The sequence below is a fragment of the Mobula birostris genome, chromosome X (genome assembly GCF_030028105.1).
Source record: "Mobula birostris isolate sMobBir1 chromosome X, sMobBir1.hap1, whole genome shotgun sequence".
NCBI lineage: Eukaryota > Metazoa > Chordata > Chondrichthyes > Myliobatiformes > Myliobatidae > Mobula > Mobula birostris.
The window spans coordinates 55,964,293-55,986,711 of record NC_092402.1 but is presented as its reverse complement, the minus strand read 5'-3'; the positions used below and the strand labels follow the sequence as shown (position 1 = coordinate 55,986,711).

Below are 22,419 nucleotides of genomic sequence, written 5' to 3'. Positions count from 1 at the left end.
CCATAGTGAATACCGAAGAAAAGTACTCATTAAGTTCCTCTGCTATTTCCTCTGGTTCCATACACACTTTCCCACTGTCACACTTGATAGGTCCTACTCATTCACGTCTTATTCTCTTGCTCTTCACATACTTGTAGAATGCCTTGGGGTTTTCCATAATACTGCCCACCAAGGCCTTCTCATGGCCCCTTCTGACTCTCCTAATTTCCTTTTTAAGCTCCTTCCTGTTAACCTTAAAATCTTCTAGATCTCTGAAACTTTTGTAAGCTTTTCTTTTCTTCTTGACTAGATTTATTACAGCCTTCGTACACCACAGTTCCTGTACCCTACCATAACTTCCCTGTTTCATTGGAACGTACCAATGCAGAACTCCACACAAATATCCCCTGAACATTTGTCACATTTCTTCTGTACTTTTCCCTGAGAACATCTGTTCCCAATTTAAGCTTCCAATTTCCTGCCTGATAGCCTCATAATTCCCCTTACTCCAATTAAGCGCTTTTCTAACTTGTCTGTTCCTATCTCTCTCCAATGCTATTGTAAAGGAGATAGAATTATGATCACTATCTCCAAAATGCTCTCCCACTGAGAGACCTGACACCTGAGCAGGTTCATTTCCCAATACCAAATCAAGTACAGTCTCACCTCTTGTAGACTTATCTACACATTGTGTCAAGATACCTTCCTGAGCACACCTAACAAACTCCACCCCATCTAAACCCCTTGCTCCAGGGAGATGCCAATCGATATAAATCTCCCATCATGACAACTCTGTTATTATTACACCTTTCCAGGATCTGTCTCCCTATCCGCTCCTCGATATCTCTGTTACTATTGGGCGGCCTATAAAAAACACCCAGTAAAGTTATTGACCCCTTCCTGTTCCTAACCTCCACCCACAGAGACTCTGTAGACAATCCCTCCATGACATCCACCTTTTCTGCAGCCGTGACACTATCTCTGATCAACAGTGCCACGCCCCCACCTCTTTTGCCTCCCTCCCTGTCCTTTCTGAAACATCTAAAACACGGCACTTGAAGTAACCATTCCTGTCCCTGAGCCATCCAAGTCTCTGTAATGGCCACCACATCATAGCTCCAAGTACTGATCCACACTCTAAGTTCATCCGTTTTGTTCAGAGTACTCCTTGCGTTAAAATAGACACATCTCAAACTGTCCATCTGAGTGTGTCCCTTCTCTATCACCTGCCTATCTTCCCTCACACACTGTCTCCAAGCTTTCTCTATTTGTGAGCCAACCACCTCTTTCCCAGTCTCTTCAGTTCGGTTCCCACCCCTCAACAATTCTAGTTTAAGCTCTCCCCAGCAGCCTTAGCAAACCTCCCCGCCAGGATATTGGCCCCCCTGGGATTCAAGTGCAACCCGTCCTTTTTGTACAGGTCACACCTGCCCCAAAAGAGGTCCCAATGATCCAGGAATCTGAATCCCTGCCCCCTGCTCCAATCCTTCAGCCACGCATTTATCCTCCACCTCATTCTATTCCTATTATCACTGTCGTGTGGCACAGGCAGTAATCCCAAGATTACTACCTTTGTGGCCCTGCTTTTCAACTTCCTTCCTAACTCCCTGTAGTCTTTTTTCAGGACCTCTTCCCTTTTCCTACCTATGTCATTGGTACCAATATGTACCACGACCTCTGGCTGTTCTCCCTCCCACTGCAGGATAGCTTGGATGCGATCTGTAACGTCCCGGACTCTGGCACCTGGGAGGCAAACTACCATCTGAGTTTCTTTCCCGCATCCACAGAATCGCCTGTCTGACCCCCTAACCATAGAGTCCCCTATCACGACTGCCATCCTCTTCCTTTCCCTACCCTTCTGAGCCACAGGGCCAGACTCTGTGCCAGAGGCACGGCCACTGTTGCTTCCCCTAGGCAGGCCATCCCCCCCCTCCCCAACAGCACTCAAACAGGAGTACTTATTGTTCAGGGGGACAGCCACTGGGGTACTCTCTAGTACCTGACTCTTCCCCTTCCTTCTCCTGACTGTGACCCTCTTGTCTGTCTCCCGTGGCCCCGGTGTGACCACCTGCCTATAACTCCTTTCTATCACCTCCATATGCATTTATCTGTGTTAGGAATTTGCTGTACTGCATTGGCCAGTCTGTGGTGTGCAACAAAAAATGACAATCAAGAAAATGAATAAAGAATCATATACAAATTAAAGTTAGAGGTTAAAGTACAGATATGGAATAAAATGTACATAAATATGTGACTCTATGACCCTAAGTGAGTTAGAATGAATCTGCTTATTTCAAGAATCATATAATTATATAGCACACGTGGACCCTACGGCCTATTTTAATTATTCTGTCATGGTTATACAGTAAATGATGGTTATACCCTCAGGAGCATTGATGTAACAAGTGATCTTGTAGTGCAAATGCATAACTCTCTGAAAGCAGCAACAAGTAGATGGGTGGTAAGGAAGCATGTGGGCATGATTGTCTTCATCAACTAGGCATTGAGCATAAAAGCTGAGAATCATATTGCAAACAACAGGAATTCTGCAGATTCTGGAAATTCAAGCAACACACATCAAAGTTGCTGGTGAACGCAGCAGGCCAGGCAGCATCTCTAGAAAGAGGTACAGTCGACGTTTCGGGCCGAGACCCTTCGTGAGTTCTGACGAAGGGTCTCGGCCCGAAACGTCGACTGTACCTCTTCCTAGAGATGCTGCCTGGCCTGTTGCGTTCACCAGCAACTTTGATGTGTGTTGCAAGTCATATTGCAGCTGTATCAAACTTTAGCTGGACCGCACTTTGGAGCATTGCTTGCAGTACTGGTTACCTCAGTACAGGAAGGATGTGGACACATCGGAGCAGGTGCAGAAAGAGATTCACCAGAATGTTGCCTGGAGTAGAGAGCATTAGCTAAGAGGAGAGGCTGGACCAACATGGATTGTTTTCGCTGGAGCATCAGCGGCTGAGGGGGCAGCCTGATAGGAGTTGATAAAATCATGAGAGACATACAGCACTGAGCAAAAGTCTTTGGCACATATATTTCGGTAGCGTGCCTAAGACTTGTGTAGCACTGTATTTAGTCAATGTGGATCAAACAGTGAGTTTGTCAGTCTGGTGGGAGCAAAGGATGTTGGAATGTCGAGGGTGGAGTGCCCTGGGAGGGGTGTGGGACAGATGGCAGAGAAGGAGTGCCAGAGACAGGGGGTGGAGTGGGTGCAGACACACACAGCCCTGAGGCACCAGGCTGGGTCATTTGATTCCAAACAATTGGTTTATTGATCATTATAGAATGTATCTCTGGTGCTTCCCAATCTCTCCCCTCTCCCTTCCACTTTTCCCAACCATGTTTCCTCTCTCCCTGTCCCCTTCCCACTCTCAGTCCACAGTAGAGACCCAGATCAGAATCAGGTTTTATCATCACTCACATATGTCATGAAACGTCGACTGTACCTCTTCCTAGAGATGCTGCCTGGCCTGCTGCGTTCACCAGCAACTTTTATGTGTGTTGCTTGAAATTCCAGCATCTGCAGATTTCCTCATGTTTGTGTCATGAAATTTGTTTTTTTTTGTGGCAGCAGTACAATGCAATACATAAAATTACTACAACACTGTGCAAAAGTCTTAGGCATCCTAGCTATATACATAGACTTTTGCACAGTTAGATAGTCAAAGTCTTTTTTCCCCCCAAGTGGAAATGTCAAATACTACAGGGAGTAGGTTTAAGGTGAGAGGGGTAAGTTTAAAGGGAGTTTACAAGGCACGTTTTTTTACGCAGAGTGGTAGGTACCTGGAATGGGCTGCCAAGGGACGTGGTAGGAGTAGATACAATCTCAAAGTTTAAGAGGCATTTAGACAGACACATGAGGAGGCAGGGGATGGAGGGAGAGGAATCATGTGCAGGCAGATGGGATCAGTTTGAATTGGCATCATGGTCAGCAGACATGGTGGCTGAAGGACCTCTTCCTGTGTTGTTCGATGTTCCTTGTCTGCTTGAATGATCTGTCTAATTAGCTCCATTCCCATTGGTTCTCTCGCCAGAGCTTTAAGTACTTCACAATTGTCCTTCTGAAAGTTACTAATAAATCCTCTTGAAACGCCTGTCAGGCAGTCTGCATTCCAGATCACAGCTACCACACTGATTTTTTTTCAATCCAGGCCATGTTTGCATATATCTGTTCAATCAATAAAGTTGCTTTTGCAGGGGAAAGGACAACGGTGACACTGTCTCAATGTAGCAATTCATTATTTTCTTTGAGTGTATTTCTCTAAATAAAATATTGTCCTGAGGTTTGCTGTGGGTCTGCGTGATCTCGGTCCCACAAAGGAGACTGCAGCTACCAACCTGGTCATTAGAGGGTGCTCTGAGCATAGATTTTGAAAGTGTGCACTCACTTTCTATCAGAAATGCTATCAGAAGGAGGCAGCTGCCAAAAGGCTTACAGGAATTTGCTAAACATCCTTTGACTTAGTCTTTGTGTAGGCTTGCCCAGGCTCCGTGTTTCCCTTCCTGAACTTCTCTCCCAATTTAAGACACTCTGTAAAACCAAGGTCCTTGTCACCAGCCCTGGTATCTCCCAATGTGGCTCAGTGTCAAGTTCTGTCTGACAATTCGTCTTGTACATTTCAGTTCAAACAATATCAAGTCAAGCTTATTGTCATTTAACGTATATGATGTACATGTATAAAGTAAAGTAAAGGCATCCGTTAGTCTTGCGAGACCATGGATCTGCGCCCGGAAAGTCTTCGCTCTCCAGGGCGCAGGCCTGGGCAAGGTTGTATGGAAGACCAGCAGTTGCCCATGCTGCAAGTCTCCCTTCTCCATGACACCAATGTTGTCCAAGGGAAGGGCATTAGGACCCATACAGCTTGGCACCAGTTATATATGTACATATATGTACATGTATATAACATATATAATCATAATGTAGAAAGAAATGAGACAATGTTTCTCCAAACCAGGGAGTAAAGCACAGTAGTACACATAACACATGATAACTTACGAAGGTAAAGATAAAATCTACAGATGAATCACACATAAATAACAAACTAAAATGCATGAATTAAATACTGTAAGGTACGGAACAGATTAGGACATAGAACATATAGAACAGTACAGCACAGTACAGGCCCTTTGGCCCACAATGTTGTTCCGACCCTCAAACCCTGCCTCCCATATAACCCCCACCTTAAACTCCTCCATATACCTGTTATATTAGTTAGTGACATTTCAAATACAATGCAGCAGGAACTTCAGAAGCCTCATGGCCTGAGGGAAGAAACTGCTTCCCATCCTGACCATTGTTTTGATGCATCGTAGTCTCCTGTCTGACGGTAGAAAGTCAAAGAGGATGTTGGATCCTTAATAATACTAATATTATTTCTGTATGCAGCATTCCTGATAAATGTCCCCAATGGATGGTAGGGAGACCGCTATGATTCTCTCAGCTGTTCTCACAGTTCTTTGTAGAGACTTCTGGTCTGATGCCTGGTTGCTCCCATACCAGATGGAGATGCAACTTGTCAGGACTCTCATGGTGCTCCTGTAAAACACAGTTAAGATGCTTGCCTCAATCTTCTTAGGAAGTGGAGGTGCTGCTGTGTCTTTTTGTTCAGGGAAATGATATTAAGGGACCAAGTGAGGTCATCAGTGATGTGAACTCACAGGAACTTGGCGGACTTAACTTTCGCTGCGGAGGAGCCATGTATTTTCAGAGGGTGATGGTTCATTAGCACCTTCCTGAAGTCCACAATGATTTCCTTGGTTTCCTCCAGGGAAATATGTCATTGAATCACCGAGGGAACTGGCTTGAAGAGTTACCAAGGGCACGAAGAATAAAAGTGTCGGCAGTTTTCTAAGTGGGGTGGGAATTCAGAAATCATTGATGCAAAGAGGCCTGGGAATCCTGGAGCAGGATTCTCTAAATGCTAATTTACAGGTTGAATAAGGAAGATAAGTGAGTAAGTAAGCATTCATTTCAAGAGAGCCAGAACAGAAAAGCTAGGATGTACTGCTGATGCTTTATTAAGCATTGGTCAGACCGCATTTGGAACACTGTGAGCAATTTTGGGCCCCGCATCTACGGAAAGATGTGCTGGGCCTGGAGACGGTCCAGAGGAAGTTCTCAAGAATGATCCCAGGAATGAAAGGGTTACGAATGAGGAGTGTTTGATGTCTCTATGCCTTTACGTGCTGGAGTTCAGAAGGACAAAGAAGAATCACATTGAGACTTACCAGATACTGAAAGGTCTGGATAAAGTGGATGTAGAAAGAGTAGGAGAGTGTTGGATCTGAGGAGACAGCCTCAGAATAAAGGGACTTCTCTTTAAAACTGAGCTGAAGAGGGTTTTCATCAACCAGAGCATGGTGAATCGTCCAATTCTTTGCCACAGAGGACTGTGGAGGTCAAGTCATTGGGTAGATTTAAGGCAGAGATTGTTCCTAGACAGCTTGTCTTACATACTGTCCATACAGATCAAATCATTACACAGTGCACTGATAACAATAACAATGCCAAATGAAGTGCAAGAGCTACTACGAAAGTCCAGTGCAGGTAAACGATAAAGTGTAAGATCATAATGAGGGAATGAAGCCAAGAGTCCATCTTACTGTACAAAAGGTCTGTTCAAAAGAATGATAACATTGGGTCTTTGGTAATTAGTAAGGGGGTTAAGGATTATAGGGCAAGGGCAAGAGACTGGGGTTGAGAAACAATCAGCCATGATGGAAAGGCGGAGCAGACCCAGTGGGCTAAGTGGTTTCATTCTGCTCCTATATCTTATGGTCTTATTACAACAGGAGCAAAGATCACAGATAAATGAGCAGCACATACAAAATGCTGGAGGAGCTCAGCAGGCCAGGCAGCATCTATGGAAAAAAACACAGTCGACGTTTCAGGCCGAGACCCTTCGGCAGGATTGGAGGAAAAAGGCTGAGGAGTAGATTCGAAAGGTGGGGTGGGGGGAGAGAGAAACACAAGGCGATAGGTGAAACCGGGAGGGGAGGGATGAAGCAAAGAGCTGGGAAGTTGACTGGTGAAAGAGACAGAAGGCCATGGAAGAAAGTAAAAGGAGGGAGGAGCACCAGAGGGAGGCAATGGGCAGACAAGGAGACAAGGTGAGAGAGGGACAAGGGGATGGGAAATGGTGAAGTGGGGGAGTCGTTACTGGAAGTTTGAGAAATCAATGTTCATGCCATCGGGTTGGAAGCTATCCAGACAGAATATGAGGTGTTGTTCCTCCAACCTAAGTGTGGCCTTATCACGGCAATGGAGGAGGCCATGGATAGACATATCGGAATAGGAATGGGAAGTGGAATTAAAATGGGCGGCCACTGGGAGATCCGGCTTGTTCTGGCAGACGGAGCGTAGGTGCTCGGCGAAGCGGTCTCCCAATCTACATTGGGTCTCATCGATATACAAGAGGCCACACTGGGAGCACTGGGCACAGTAGATGACCCCAACAGACTCACAGGTGAAGTGTCATCTCACCTGGAAGGACTGTTTGGGGCCCTGAATGGTAGTAAGGGAGGTGGTATAGTGACAGGTGTAGCACTTGTTCTGCTTACAAGGATAAGTGCCAGGAGGGAGATCAGTGGGGAGAGACGAATGGACAAGGGAGTTGCGTAGGGAGCGATCCCTGCAGAAAGCAGAAAGTGTGGCGGGGGGTGGAAATGTGTTTGGTGGTGGGATCCCATTGGAGGTGGCAGAAGTTTCGGAGAATTATGTGCTGGATGCAGAGGCTGGTGGGGTGGTAGGTGATGACACGAGGAACCCTATCCCTGGTGGGGTGGCAGGAGGATGGGGTGAGAGCAGACATGTGTGAAATGGGGGAGATGCCATTGAGGACATTGTTAATGGTGGAGGAAGGGAATCCCCTTTCTTTGTAAAAGAAGGACATCTCCTTCGTTCTAGAATGAAAAGCCTCATCCCAAGAGCAAATGCAGTGGAGACAGAGGAACTGAGGGAAGGAGAAGGCATTTTTACAAGTAGCAAGGTCGGACAAGGTATAGTCCAGGTAGCTGTGAGAGTCCATTGGTTTATGGTAAACATCGATGGATAAGCTGTCTCGGGAGATAGAGACAGTGAGATCAAGAAAAGGAAGGGAAGTGTCAGAAATGGACCAGGTGGATTTGGGGGCGGATGGAAGTTGGGAGACAAAGTGGATGAAGTTGACGAGTTCAGCATGCGTGCAGGAAGTAGCACCAATGTAGTCATCGATGTAGCGTAGGAAAGGTGGGGGGCGGTCACCAGAATAGGCTTAGAACATAGACTGCTCCATGCAGCTAACAAGCAGGCAGGCATAGCTGGGACCCATGCAAGTGCCCATGGCTACCCCTTTTGTTTGAAGCAAGTGGGAGGAGCCAAAGGAGAAAATAATTAGAGTGAGGACAAGGCAGAGGAGAGTGGTGGTGGAGGGAAACTGGTTCGGTCTGGTGCCCAGAAGAAAGTGGAGAGCTTTGAGGCCTTCCTGGTGGGGAATGGAGGTGTATAGAGACTGGATATTCACAGCGAAAATAAGATAATCGGAGGCCAGGAAACCTGAAGTCATTAAAAAGATCCAGAGCGAGTGAAGTGTCATGGATGTAGGTAGAAAGGAATTGAACTGTTGGGGGACGGGGGAACAGAGCCGAGGCATGCAGATATGAGTTCAGTGGGTCTGGAACAAGCTGAAACAATGGGTCTACCTGGACAAGCATGTTTGTGGATCTTGGGTCAGAGGTAGAAACGGGAGGTGTGGGGTAAGGGAACTATGAAGTTGTTGGCAGTGGGTGGGAGATCCCCAGCGTCAATAAGGTTGGTGATGGTGTGGGAGACAATGGCCTGGTTCTCCTTAGTGGTATCTTGTTCAAGGGGTAGGTAAGAGGAGGTGTCTGAGAGTTGGCGCTGGGCCTCAGCAAGGTAGATGTCAGTATGCCAGACTACTACTGCACCCTCCTTATCCGCAGGTTTGATGGTGAGGTTAGGATTGGTGCGGAGGAAGTGGAGAGCAGAGCATTCGGAAGGAGTGAGGAGTGGTGAAGTCTATACGGTTGATGTCCCGTCAGCAGTTAGCAATGGAAAGGTCCAAAGCAGGCAGAAGACCAGGGCGGGGTGCCCAGGAAGAGGAGGAGGGTTGAAGATGGGAGAAGGGGTCATCGGTGCGGGGTGGAGAGTTCTTGCCAAAGACAGACTCGGAGGCGGAGGCGGCGTTAGAAGAGAGCCTCGTGGCGGCGCGGAACTTGCTGAGGTGTGGGCACGGGGGACAAAGGAGAGGCCCTTACTGAGAACAAAATGTTCTGCCTCAGAGAGGGGAAGGTCAGAGTGGATGGACAAGAGCTGGGATCGGAGGAGTGGTGGGAGGGAGGGGGTTGGTAGTGTCAGAGGAGAAGGGAGGGTTGGGGTGTTCAGGGACGGTGGGGTGAGATGAAGGTGGAGTTTCCGAAGGTCCTGGAGCTGGCGGTGGGACCTGAGAGAGACAGGATTGTGGAGTGGTGGTGGGGGAAGGCGAGACGGGGGTTCCAGGGGCAGTGTGTAAAGTCCCAGGCTGGAGTCGGAGTTGGAGGTTGCACAATCGGCACTTTGAAAGTGTCCGAGGTCGCTGGAGCCCACATTGATGGCGGTGGAGTCCGGGTGCTGAATCTGCTCTGGATCGTTGGAGCCGTTGAGGTCGGTAGCAGGGATCGCGGTCAAAGAGTTGGAGAATAAATGAAAAGGTTCTCAAATGTCACATTAACTCAACAGCAGGTAATGAGCTCATAATGGCTACAAGTTCAGCTGGAAAATAGTACAGGTTGACCCCCACAAATCCAGAACGATTGGGACCTGTGCAGTGCCGGATTAGTGATTTTGCCAACTCACAGGTGGTTAGGTTAATAGGTAGTTTTGCCAGCACTTGGTAGTTTTATCAGAAATTAACTTAGTGAACTCACCAACAAGCACAGCAGTAGCTTCCTTATCTGCTGACTGTTTTTCACCACACACTGCATGAAATTTTCTGCCGTGTCGCTGTTTGAAATGCTGAAGCCACCCTTCACTGTAATCACACTGATAATCCAGTCCTAATTCTTCATGAGATAACTTTGCTTGTTCCTTCACCATCTCTCCTGACAGTTCTACACCTTCGCTGGTGCGGAGTTTAAACCACTTTCTGAGAGCTTTATCTAGTTGTGAACATCTTCCATCTTGCATTGTTTTCCTTGTGCACTGCCAGTGAAGGTGGTAGAGACGGATACAATGGGGTCTTTTAAGAGACTCTCAGGTAGGTACATGGAGCTTAGGAAAATAGAGGGCTGTGCAGTAGGGAAATTCTAGGCAGTCTCTAGAGTAGGTTACATGGTCAGCACAACGTTGTGGGCCGAAGGGCCTGTAACGTGCTGTAGATTTCTATGTTCTATGTTCACATCTGTTTGTTTTATTCTCTGCAAAGAACTGGAGCAACTTTTCATTTTGTTTCATCATAAACTATGGAAGAGCCATATGCTTTTCACAGACATACCACTGTCAAGTATTTTCAGAACTTCCACCTTATCTAATATAGATAACGAATGGTGTTTGCACTTTGCACCGCGAGAAGCACTTCCTTTATTCAATGAAGACGTGACTGGGGCGAGATAAGCACAGGTCATAAAAATAAATGCAGAATAAATGCTTCTTTTAAAGACCATGCCAACAGCTGATTCTGCTAATGCCGCCACCAAAACAGCAGCACGACAATGAGGTAAATTTGCAACTAGGTTGGCGAAAATGGTGTCCGAACCAGCAGCGGGACCGTATTACTGATTGCCGATTCAAGGTGGCTGGCCTGTATTTTATCTCACAGCCATATAAGTCATGGTCACAAATTCAGGTTTAGCGTGCGGTGCAGCAGTTAGTGCTGCTGTCTCACAGCTCCAGCCATCAGAGTTCAATCCGGACTTTTGAAGTCTGTCCGTGTGGAGTTTGCACGCTCTCCCTGTGACTGCCTCAGTTTCACGCAGGCGCTCCAGTTTCTTCCTACATCATGACACGTGGGCTGGTCGATTCATTGGCTGCAGTAAGTGATCGCTCAGGTAGCGGGCGTTGGGAGAGCTGATGGCTGTGCGAGATAGAACAGGGAGCAAAGTAGGGGGATGGAAATTGGTAAATTGGTTTGTTATTGCCACATGTATCTCGGTAGGGAAAAGCTTTGTTCATGCAGGTAATTTCACCACAACAGTACACTGAGCTAGTACAAGGGTAACAGAATACAGAATAAAGTGTTAACATTTACAGAGAAAGTGCAGTGCAGACAGAGAACAAGGTGCAAGACTATGACAAGGGAGAGTGTGAGGTCAAGAGTCCACCTCACCACACAAAGGAGTCTATTCAGTAATTTTATAACTGGGATAGGAGTTGTCTTTGAGCCTGGTGGTACATACTTTCAGGCTTTTGTGTCTTCTTCCCGATGGGAGAGGGGAGAAGAATGTCCAGGGTGGGTGGGGTCTTTGATTATCTTCACTACTTCACTGAGCAGTGAGAAGCGTAGACAGAGTCCATGGAGGGGAGGCTGGTTTCTGTGATGTGCTGAGCTGTGTCCACAACTCTCTGCAGTTTCTTGTGGTCGCTGGCAGAGCAGTTGCCATACCAGTTGTGATGCATCTGGATGGGATGCTTTCAGTGAGATGAATGGGATTGCCCTGGAGATCTGGCATAGATTTAACAGGCTGAATAGCTCTCTTCCAGGTTGTGAGTAATATAAGAGTTGCTTAAATAATGTCTGACCTTTTAATCTTGTTATTTCATGCTCGTTAATTATTGCTATTAGTTGATATTTGCATTTGCACAGTCCGTTGTCCATTGATCCTGTTTACAGTTACTGTTCTATAGATTTGCACATAGGAAAAGAATCTCAGGGTTGTATCTGGTGACACGTATGTACTCTGATAATAAATTTTACTTTGAACTTTGAAACGTTGACTTTCCAAATGTTTATCAGTTTATGGTGCTTTGAAAAAAAAGCTCCAAAGCTCTCCTTTGTTTGACTTGAAGGTAATCTATGTTTCACAGATGTAGACCAACAGAACTATGCCAACAATATACACCGGCATTAACTGGCACAAACAGCAATTTAGATTTACAGTGTATAGTCTTGTGCCTTGCACACTCTTCTTAGTTGTCACTCAAACGTCCTGTGTTGAGATTAGCCTACTATAATATTGCCATCATACCTGGGCATTAATTTTGAACAAACAGAGAATGATAAATAAATTACAAAACAAAAGCAGACCCAACCACTCCATATTGGCATTAACCCAACACATAATCAGCAGCTCTCATGTAATCAATACCGCTTCCCATTTAGAACACTCTGAAAATTACTGAGGCTCGAGGCCCACCAGAGCCACACAGGAGTGCACCTGAAGTGTGTGTGCTGCATAAAGCCTGCAGTTCACACAGGTCTCAAGGTCAAATAAATTCCCAGGCATGCAAATCATCCAATTTTATTGCTTAGGGGTAGAGAGCACAGTACAGGCCCATTAGCCCTGAGGCACCAACCTTTCAGCTGACTCTGATCAATCTAACCCTTCCCTCCTACATAGCACTCCATTTTCTATCTAAGAGTTTCTTAAATGTTCCTAATGTATCTGCCTCTAGCACCACCTCTGGCAGAACATTCCACACCACCACTTTGTGTAAAAAAAACTTACCTCTGACATTCCCTCTATACTTTCCTCTGATCACCTTAACATTATGCCCCCTTGTACTAGCCATTTCCACCCTGGGTAAAAGTCTCCAGCTATTCATTTAATCTATGCCTCTAATCATTTTGTACACCTCTATCAGGTCATCGCTCATTCTCCTTCACTCCAAGGAGAAAAGCCCCAGCTCGTTCAACCTATCCTCACAATACATGCTCAGTAATCCAGACAGCATCTTGGTAAATTTCCTCTGTACCCTCTCTAAAGCTTCCACATCCTTCCTATAATGAGATGACCAGAACTGAACACAATACTCCAAGTGTTGCCTAATCAGGGTTCTATAGAGCTGCAGAATTGCTTTGCGGCTCTTGAACTCAATCCCCCAGCTAATGAAGACCAGCACATCATACACCTTCTGAGCTACCCTATCAACTTGTGCAGCAACCTTGAGGGATCACTGGGTATGGATGCCGTGATCCCTCTGTTCCTCCACACTGCCAAGAATTCTGCCATTAAACTAACACCAGACGTAGAATGGCCTCTCCTAAGTTTCCTGTGTAAATATTTTGTCAGGAATCCTTCCTGAACGCACCTATCAAATTCTGCCCCATCTATACATTTGGTACCAAAGGGATGCCAATCAATGTTAGCGAAGTTGAATTCCCCCATGACAAAACCCTGTTAGTTTTACACCTTTCCAAAATCTACCGCCTAATATGTTCCTCAGTGTTGTTTACTATGGGAGGGTGGGGTCTATGGCTACTCCCAACAGAGTGATTTCTCCCTTCCTGTTTCTGACTTCCACTCACACTGACTCAGTAAACAATACTTCCATGACACCCTCCCTTTCTACAGCTGTGATACTATCCCTGATTAGCAATGCCACTCCCCCATCTCTTCTACCTCCCTCCCTGTCCCTTTTGGAAACATCTAAACCCCAGAACATCCAGCTGCCGTTCCTGTCCTCGTGATAGCGAAGTCTCCGAAATGGTCACAATGTTGTAGCTCCATGTAGTGACCTTTGTTCTGAGTTCATCACCTTCGTTCCTGATAATTAGACAATAGACAATAGGTGCAGGAGTAGGCCATTCGGCCCTTTGAGCCAGCATCGCCATTCACTGTGATCATGGCTGATCATCCACAATCAGTATCCAGTTCCTGCCTTTTCCCCATAACCTTTGACTCCGCTGTCTTCTTGCATTAAAATGACCACACTTCAACCCATCTACTGACTGCAATTTTGCCATATCAACTGCCTATCCTTCCTCATAGTATCTCTAAGCGCTGTACACCCACTGCCCCATCCTCTGACCTATCACTCTAGTTCCCATCCCCCTGTCAAACTAGTTCAAACACTCACCAACAGCTTGAGCAAATCTGCCTGCAAAGATATCTGTCCCTCTCAAGTTCAGGTATAATTCATTCTCTTTGTACTGGTCATCCTTCCCGTAGATGATCCAAGAACCTGAAGCCCTGGCCCCCTGCACCAGTTCCTCAGCCACACATTCATCTGCCAAATCATCCTATTCTTACGCTCACTGGCACGTGGCTCAGGCAGCAATCCAGAGATCACTACCCTGGTGGTCCTGCTTTTCAGCATTCTACCTAGCTCCGTACATTCTCCCTTCAGAACCTCCTCCCTTTTCCTAACCATGTCATTGGTTCCAATATGTACCACAGCTTTTGGCTGCTCACCCTCCCCCTTTAAAATGCTGTGGACGCGATCCAAGACATCCCTGACTATGGCGCCTGAGAGGCAACGCACCACCTGGGTGTCTCTTCATGTTCACAGAATCTGCTGTCTGTTCCCCTAACTCTAGCACCGCTGCAGTCCTCTTCTCCAACCACCACCCCCCACCCCCACACTTCCCCCTGAGCCGCAGAGCCAGACTCAGTGCCAGAGAATTCCTCTGCTAGTCATCCCTGCCAACAGTGTCCAAAGTGGTATACTTGTTATTGCGGGGAACAGCCACGGGATTACTCTGCGCTGTCTGCATATTCCAATTCCCTGTCCTGACAGTTTACCCAGATACCTGCCTCCCGCCACTTAAGTTCAGTGCAAAGTTCAAAGTCAACTTACTATTGAAGTACGTACACTGTATGTCACCATATATCACCCTGAGATGCGTTTTCCTGCAGCCATTCACAGTGGATACAAAGAAGCACAGCAGAATCAGTGAAAAACTACAGACAAATAATGTGCAAAAGAAGACAAACTGCAAATACAAAAAAACAAATAAAAATAATTATAGTAAATAAATAAATAATACTGAATCCTTGAAAATGAGTCCATAGGTTGTGGAATCAGTTCAGTGTTGAGGCAAGTGAAGTGATCCACATTGGTTCAGGAGTCTGGTGCTTGTAGGGTAATAACTGTTCCTGAACCCGGTGGTGTTGGACCAAAGGTTCTTGTACCTCCTTCCTGCTAGCAGCTGTGAAAGGAGAGCACGGGCTGGATGGTGAAAGTCCTTGACGATGGATGATGCTTTCTAGTGTCAGCGCTCCTTGTAGATGTGTTCAATCGTGGAGAAGGCTTTTTCCTGTGATGGACTGGGCTGATACTTTTTGTAGGCTTTTCTGTTCAAGAGCATTGGTGTTTCTATACCAGGGTGTGAAGCAACTAGTCAGGATACTCTCCATCGTGTATCTATAGAGGTCTGTCAAAGTATTAGATGCCAAAAGCTACGTAAGGGGAACATCGACTTGGACCATGTAAACTTCTAAGAAAGTAGAGGCACTGCTGTGTCTTTTTGCAATGGCAGTTACATGCTGGTCCCAGCACAGATTCTCTGATATGGTAATGCAAGAAATTTAAAATTACTGACCCGCTCCACCTCTAACCCCCCAGTGAGGACTAGCTCATGGACCTCTGGTTTCCTCCTCCTGAAGTCAATAATCAGCTCTTTGGTTTTGCTGACAATGAGAGAGAGGTTGTTGTTGTGGCACCATTCAGCCAGATTTTCAATCTCTCTCCTATATGCCAATTGGTCACCACCTTTGAGTTAGCTAATGACAGTGGTGTCATCTGCAAACTTGAACAAGGCATTGGAGCTGTGCTTAGTCGCACAGTCATAAGTGTAAAGTTAGTCGAGCAAGGGGCTAAAGCACACAGCCTGTACTGATGGAAATTGTGAAGGAGATGTTGTTGCCAATCCAAAATGACTGACTTAGGAATGACTACTCTCCGTGGCTCCTATCTACCAACTCCTCATCCTCCCGTGTGAGCCTCAGGCCATGCAGCTGCAGCTCCAGTTCCCTTTGTGCCTCAGAGTTCATGACTGGTAAATTTGCATTGCTCTGCTGATGCAAGAGATCGTTCACAGGACAAAAGCCGTGATCAGTTTTGAACATATGACTAAAGCCTCCTTAATTGTTCCTTGTGCTGGAAACAGGAATCACAGAAGAGTACAAGCCTCCATTTTATGACTTGGTTCCCACTGACCCCAGCTTTGAAGACATGAGGAAAGTTGTCTGCACTGATCAACAGCAACCCAACATCCCCAACAGATGGTTTTCTGATCCGGTATGTATCTGCTCCCTTTTTTTTTGGCATTCCCTGATTTGAAGGACTTTGCTCTCTTGTTAAAGTTCAAATTGCAAACATAAGTTCGCAATGGCCATTGGTGTGGGGTGTGCCCATTCACGCTGTGACTGTGTGGGTTTACCCTGGGAGTTTTAGTTTTTCCCATATCACAGAGACGGGCAGGTTGGAGGGTTAATTGGCCACTATTAATTGCCCCTGGTGTGTGGGAGAGGGGTAAAATCTGGGTGGGGTTGATGGGAACATGGGGACAATGAAATGGTATCAGTGTAAATAGTTGGTTGATGGTCAGCACGGACTCAGTGGGCCAAAGGGCCTGTTTCCGTGATGTAACTCTCTTCGGCTCTGTGAGGAAAATGGTGACACATAAACATCTACTCCAGTGGGATGTGTTCGCATTGCACCTTTCTTTTGTAATTAAGCATTGCAAGTTGTTTCAAAGCCACGTTATTAAACAAAATTTGACACCAGGCCACATCATGAGATATGAGAGCCAACAGCCAAGGTCTGGGTCAAAGAGGCAGTGTAGAGGGAAAGACAAACTCTCAGAGGCACTGTATGAGGCAAGTTCAAGATGTTGGGGTCTGGGCTGCTGAAGGCATAGCTACCAATGCTGGAACTAGGAATGACCTAAGCAATGAGTTTGGAGGTGTTCAGAGATGGAGGGCTACTGAAATTTACAAAGATACCATATCAAGGGCAATGTTAAGTCGAGTTGTTGGTGGGTTCTGGAGTTGGAGTTCCGTGCGGACAGGAGGAATGAGTTCCTGTGACCCGCTGAGACCGGAGTTCGAGGCCCAGTTTTCGGGGTCCCATCATTGGCGAGTCTGGAGTTCGAGGCCTAGCATTTGGTGATCAGCAGGTGCTATGACCTGATGCTGAGGATCAAGGCCAAAGGGTTGAATTAGAGGTCCAGAAGTCAAGGTCCGTTGACCAGCGCCAAGCCTGTGAATCTCCGTGAGTCCACTGGGGATGTCGATGGTCAGTGTTCTACAGGCCCGAGTCTGTGTCCACTGGAGACCTATTCTGGGGTTAAAGGACTGTGTATGGGAGCAGGTGGGAGGGACAAACAGGGCTTGTTTTTGCTGTTGTTGTTTTGTTGTTTGTTGTGTTCTGTATTGTTCTGCCAAGCATTGTGGATACGTTATGTTGGCGCCGGAAAATGTGGCTGCCCCAGCGCACCCTTGGGTATGTTGGTTGTTAACGCAAACAATGCTTTTTCACTCTATATTTCAATGGGCCTGTGACAAACTTGAATCTTGGATATTTGATATAAATCAAAGCATTGTTGGACTCCAGAGAGCACAAAGCAAATGACTAAATGGGACTTGGTGCGAGTTACGTAATAGGTAGCAGAGCTTTAGATAAGGGAGGGAGGGAATGTTGACTCTGACCATGAGAGGCCTGCGTCGGGCATTTTCATGCCTTACAAGGCGCAGATTGGAAGTCCGTGTGGGGCGCCACTCCTCGCACAAACTGGAGCAATGTGTGATTAAGTGCCTTGCTCAAGGGCACAAACACACTGCCACAGCTGAGGCTCGAACCAGCAACCTTGAGGTAACTAGATGAACGCCTTAACCACTTGGCCACGTGCCCAACACATAGGATAAGGACAAGGCTGTAAAATAGAGCAGGGGAGGCTGGTCGATATTGGAAGAGCTACATCTAGAGCTTATAAATGGATGGAGAGAGTGACAGTCGTGGGAGCTGAAGCCGAGTCAGGTAAAGACACATAGAGTGATTTTGGTGCAGTGGACACAGCTCAGTTCCTGTGGGGCACTGAGGTTGTGAATAGTCTGCCTTTCCTTGACCTCTCTATCACAAATCTGCCACTTTTGTCCAGTGCCCTTTCCCATCAAGGCACCCAAAATTGTTGCAGACATTGAAAGGGTAACAGAGTCATAGGGTGAAGGAGTTATACAACAGGCTTAGCTCGTCTGTGCCAAAAAGTTGCCTCCCTCAGTGAGTCCCATTTACCTGCATTTGGCCCATATCCCTCTAAACCTTTCCTATCCACAAACCCACTGGAATAGCTTCAAACATAATTGCACTTGCCTCTACCACTTCCTCTGGCAGCTCTTCCATATACTCACCAGCTCTGTGTGGAAAAGTTGTCCCTCAGGTCCTTTTAAATCTTTCTCCTCTCACCTTAAACCTAACCCCTGTATGTTTAGACTCCCCTACCCCGGGAAAAGGATTGTGACCATCCACCTTATCTATGCCCCTCATGATTTTATAAACATCCATAAAGTCATCCCTCAGCCTCCTACACTCCAGGGAAAATACACACAGCACATTCAGTCTCTCTTTATAACACATGTCCTTCAGTCCTGTAACATCCTTGTAAGTCCTTTTTACACACACTTCAGTTTAATGACATCCAGGGCAACCAGAACTGCACACAGTACTCAGAGAACATAGAACGAGGAACCCCCAATGTCTGTGCTGACCATGATGCTAAATTAAATTAACATGCATCAGTTTAACAGCTTCTTAAACACCACCAACACCCCTGGCAGCCTGTAGCAGGCACCCACCATTCTCTATGTGGAAGAAAAACTTGTCTTGCGTATCTCCTTTAACATTTCACCTCTCACCTCAAATGCATGTCATCTAGTACTTGACATTTCTACCTGGGGAAAACGATTCAACTTCTCCTTATAGCATATATCCTCTAATCCAGGCCAAATAGAGCATATCTCCTCTTTGCCCCCTCCAGATCCTCGACACCTTTCATGTCATGAGGGCGACCAGAATTGCACACAACACTCCAAGCATGGCCCAACTAAAGCTCTATACAGCTACAATACTGCCTCCTCACTCCCCACTCATGTAGGAAAGACAGCAGCCAAAGAAACTTGCCACAAATACCAATGACTGACTGTGCCTCAGTAACATTAACAATGGAATAAGTATTGATGCACTCGCCTGCTCTTCTTGGAATATTGTCACGGGATCTTTCCACTTACCTGAGGGGGCAGGTGGAGCCGTTGTGCAGAATCTCCTGTGAAAGACAGCACCTCCCAGCTGTCAATGGTCCCACAGAGCTGGACTCCGTGCTCAAGTCTCAGGAGCTGGGAGTTCGGCCTGTGCCCTTCTGACTCAGGGTGTACATGTCACCCAATCAGAGTGTGCAGAGAAGGGTTATGAGGATATTGCCAGGACTAGAGGGTCTGAGTTGTAGGGAGAGGTTCGCCAGGCTAGACGTTTATTCCTTAGAATGTAGGAGAATGAGAGGCAACCCTACTAAAGGGTTTAAGATGATGAGAGGCACTGATAAGGTGGACGGTCACAGTATTTTCCCAAGGTAGGAGAACCTAAAACTAGGGGTCGTAGGTTTAGGTGAGAGGAGTAAGGTCTAAAAGGGACCTGAGGGACAACTTTTTCACATAGGAGGTTGTGAGTCTAGCAAACTGCCAGAGGATGTGGTTGAGGCTGGTACAATAATATTATTTAAGAAGCACTTGGATGGCACATGGAGGGCCTGGACTCGGAACGCAGGAAACTGGAACAAGCTGTGTATGCACCATGGCCAACATGGACTAATTGAACTGAAGGGCCCACATCCATGATTCAGTGTGCCCTAGTTCAAATATAACAACAGACAAAATTGTCTCTCTCTGACTTTGCTGGCCTGCAGCCTGCTAACTTGGAACTGGTCTGTGCTTCCTCCCATCAGACTCACACAACAGGCATTCTCTGTTTAAGTATCATGTTGCCAATCCTTTCGTCCATTCTTCCCTGTACCCTTTTTATACTAGAGTGACCAGATTTATCCACAGTACAGATGAACCAGGTTTGACATTCGAATTAAGGATGTAATGCTAAGTCTTTATAAGGCATTGGTCAGACCGCACGTGGAGTATTGTGAGCAGTCTTGGGCGCCTTATCTAAGAAAAGATGTGCTGGCAGTGAAGAAGGTCCAGAGGAGGTTCCTCAGAATGATCCCAGGAATTAAAGGGTTAACATATCAGGCAAGGTTGATGGCCCTGGGCCTGGAATTGCTAAAGTTTAGAAGAATAAATGAGGGGGGTGCTTAATGAAACCTACCGAATATTGAAAGACCTAGATAGAGTGCACTTGGAGCAGATGTTTCCTATAGTGGGTGAATTTACGACCAGAGGGCACAGTCTCAGAATAGAAGGATATCCCTTTAGAAAAGAGACGAGGAGGAATTTGTTGAGCTAGAGGGTGGTAAATCTGTGGAATTCATTGCCACAGATACATGTGGAGGCCAAGTCATTGCGTAGGGTGAAAGTGGAGCTTGATAGCTTCTTGACTACAGTTGTAAGGATGTCAAAGGTCACGGGGAGAAGGCAGAAAAATAGGGTGAGAGGGATAATAAATCAGCCATGATGGAATGGCAGAGCAAACTCAATGGGCCAAGTTGCCTAATTCGGCTCCTATTCCTTATGATCTTATAGTCTACTATACCCTGTCCTCCATAATTGCTTGTACATTTGACTTGTGTACAAGAATACTCCTTGAACATCAACACTACATGCACCTGTTCCCCTTTTCCTTCTTTTCAGACTCAAACTCAGACTTAGATTTCGATTTATTTCTCACGTGTACATTGGCCCAGTCCATCACAGGTAAAGCTGTTCCCACCATTGAACACACCTACACGGACCCCTGTGACAGGAAGCAGCATCCATCATCAAGTACCCCCACCACCCAAATCATGCTCTCTTCTTACCTCTGCCATCAGTAAGGCCTCAGGACCCACACCACCAGGTTCAGGAACAGTTATTACCTCTCAACCATCAGGCTCTTGAACCAAAGGGGATAACTTCACTTTTCCCATCACTGAACTGTTCCCACAACCTATGGACTCACTTTCAAGAACTCTTCATCTCATGTTCTTGATATTTATTGCTTATTTATTATTATTATTATTATTATTATTGTTTCTTTTTTTCTTTATTTTTGTATTTGCACAGTTTGTTGTCTTTTGCACACTGGTTGTTTGTCCATCCTATTTGGTGTGGTCTTTCATTGATTCTACTGTGTTTCTTGTATTTACTGTGAATGCCCACAAGAAAATGGATCTCAGGGTTGTACATGGTGACATTTATGTAGTTTGATAATAAATTTACTTTGAAATTTAAACATACAATGAAATGAGTCATTTTTGTCAACAACCAGCGCAACCTAAGGATGTGTTGGGGGCAGCCCACAGGTGTCAGCAACAGATACCAGCACCAACATAGCACGCCCACAATGCCCAGCAGAACAACGCAGAACACAACAAACAACAAAGCAACACCAGAACAAGCCTCTTTCCTTCCTCCCACCCACACCCCACCCACACACAGGGACAGTCCTCCAACCCCAGGGGAGACCTCCAGTCTCCTTGCCCTCCTTGTTCGCAGAGGCAGTGCATTTTGTCTGCGGCATACACTGCAGCCACTGTGCACCAGTGGCAGAGAGAGAGAGAGAGAGAGAGAGTGTTTAGGCTGGTGGGTAGGGAGCTGATTGAATGACCTACTTTCTACTGAATAGTTTGGAGCATCCTGAGAGTTGTTGGAGCTCTATCCATCCAGGCAAGTAGGGAGTGTTCTGTTACACGCCTAGCTATGTTCTGCAGCTGTTGAAAATGCTTTAGGGGAGTCGAGTCGTGACTTGCTCTCGTGGTAATGTATTAACTGGTTAGGTTAGTTAAGCTTTTGGTCAGTAGTCATTCCTCAGATGTTGATAGCAGAGCCTCTGTGACAGAGATGTTGCTGAATATCATGGGGAAGGTTATTGCCCAGAACTTCTGTGACATGGATGTTACTTGCTTTACTGAGGAATTTCTCAGATCTATCCTGGGCCTAACATATGATGCAATTACAAAAAAGGCACGTCGGCGATTAAATTTCTTCAGGGGTTTGAGGAGATTTGGTACTAGCAGATTTCTACAGCTGTACCGTGGAGAGCATTCTGACTGGTTGCATCACCATCTGGTGTGGAGGCTCCATTGCGCAGGATCAGAAAAAGCTGCAGAGGGTTGGAAACTCAGCCATGGGCTGAGTATCCATCATGGGCACTAGTCTCCCCACCATCCAGGACATCTTCAAAAGTTGATTCCTCAAGAAAGTGGCATCCATCATTAAGGACCCCCATCAGCCAGGACATTCCCTCTTCTCATTGCTACCATCAAGGAGGGGGTACAGGAGCCTGAAGACACACACTCAATGTTTTAGGAACAGCTTCTTCCCCTCTGCCATCAGTTTTCTGAATGGACAATGAACCCATGAACACGACCTCACTATTCTTGC

At 46.3% G+C, this 22,419-nt stretch overlaps 1 protein-coding gene across 4 annotated transcripts in view; it reads left to right on the top strand.

Annotated features, from left to right (window-relative positions):
• Nucleotides 1-22,419, top strand: part of LOC140191684 (activin receptor type-1-like) — a 131,828-nt gene that overhangs the window by 96,026 nt on the left and 13,383 nt on the right. For all 4 annotated transcript variants that reach the window (XM_072249326.1, XM_072249323.1, XM_072249324.1 and 1 more), the window contains one exon: nt 16,008-16,138. In XM_072249326.1, the coding sequence (XP_072105427.1) occupies nt 16,008-16,138 (131 nt within the window). The remainder of the gene's footprint in view (nt 1-16,007; nt 16,139-22,419) is intronic.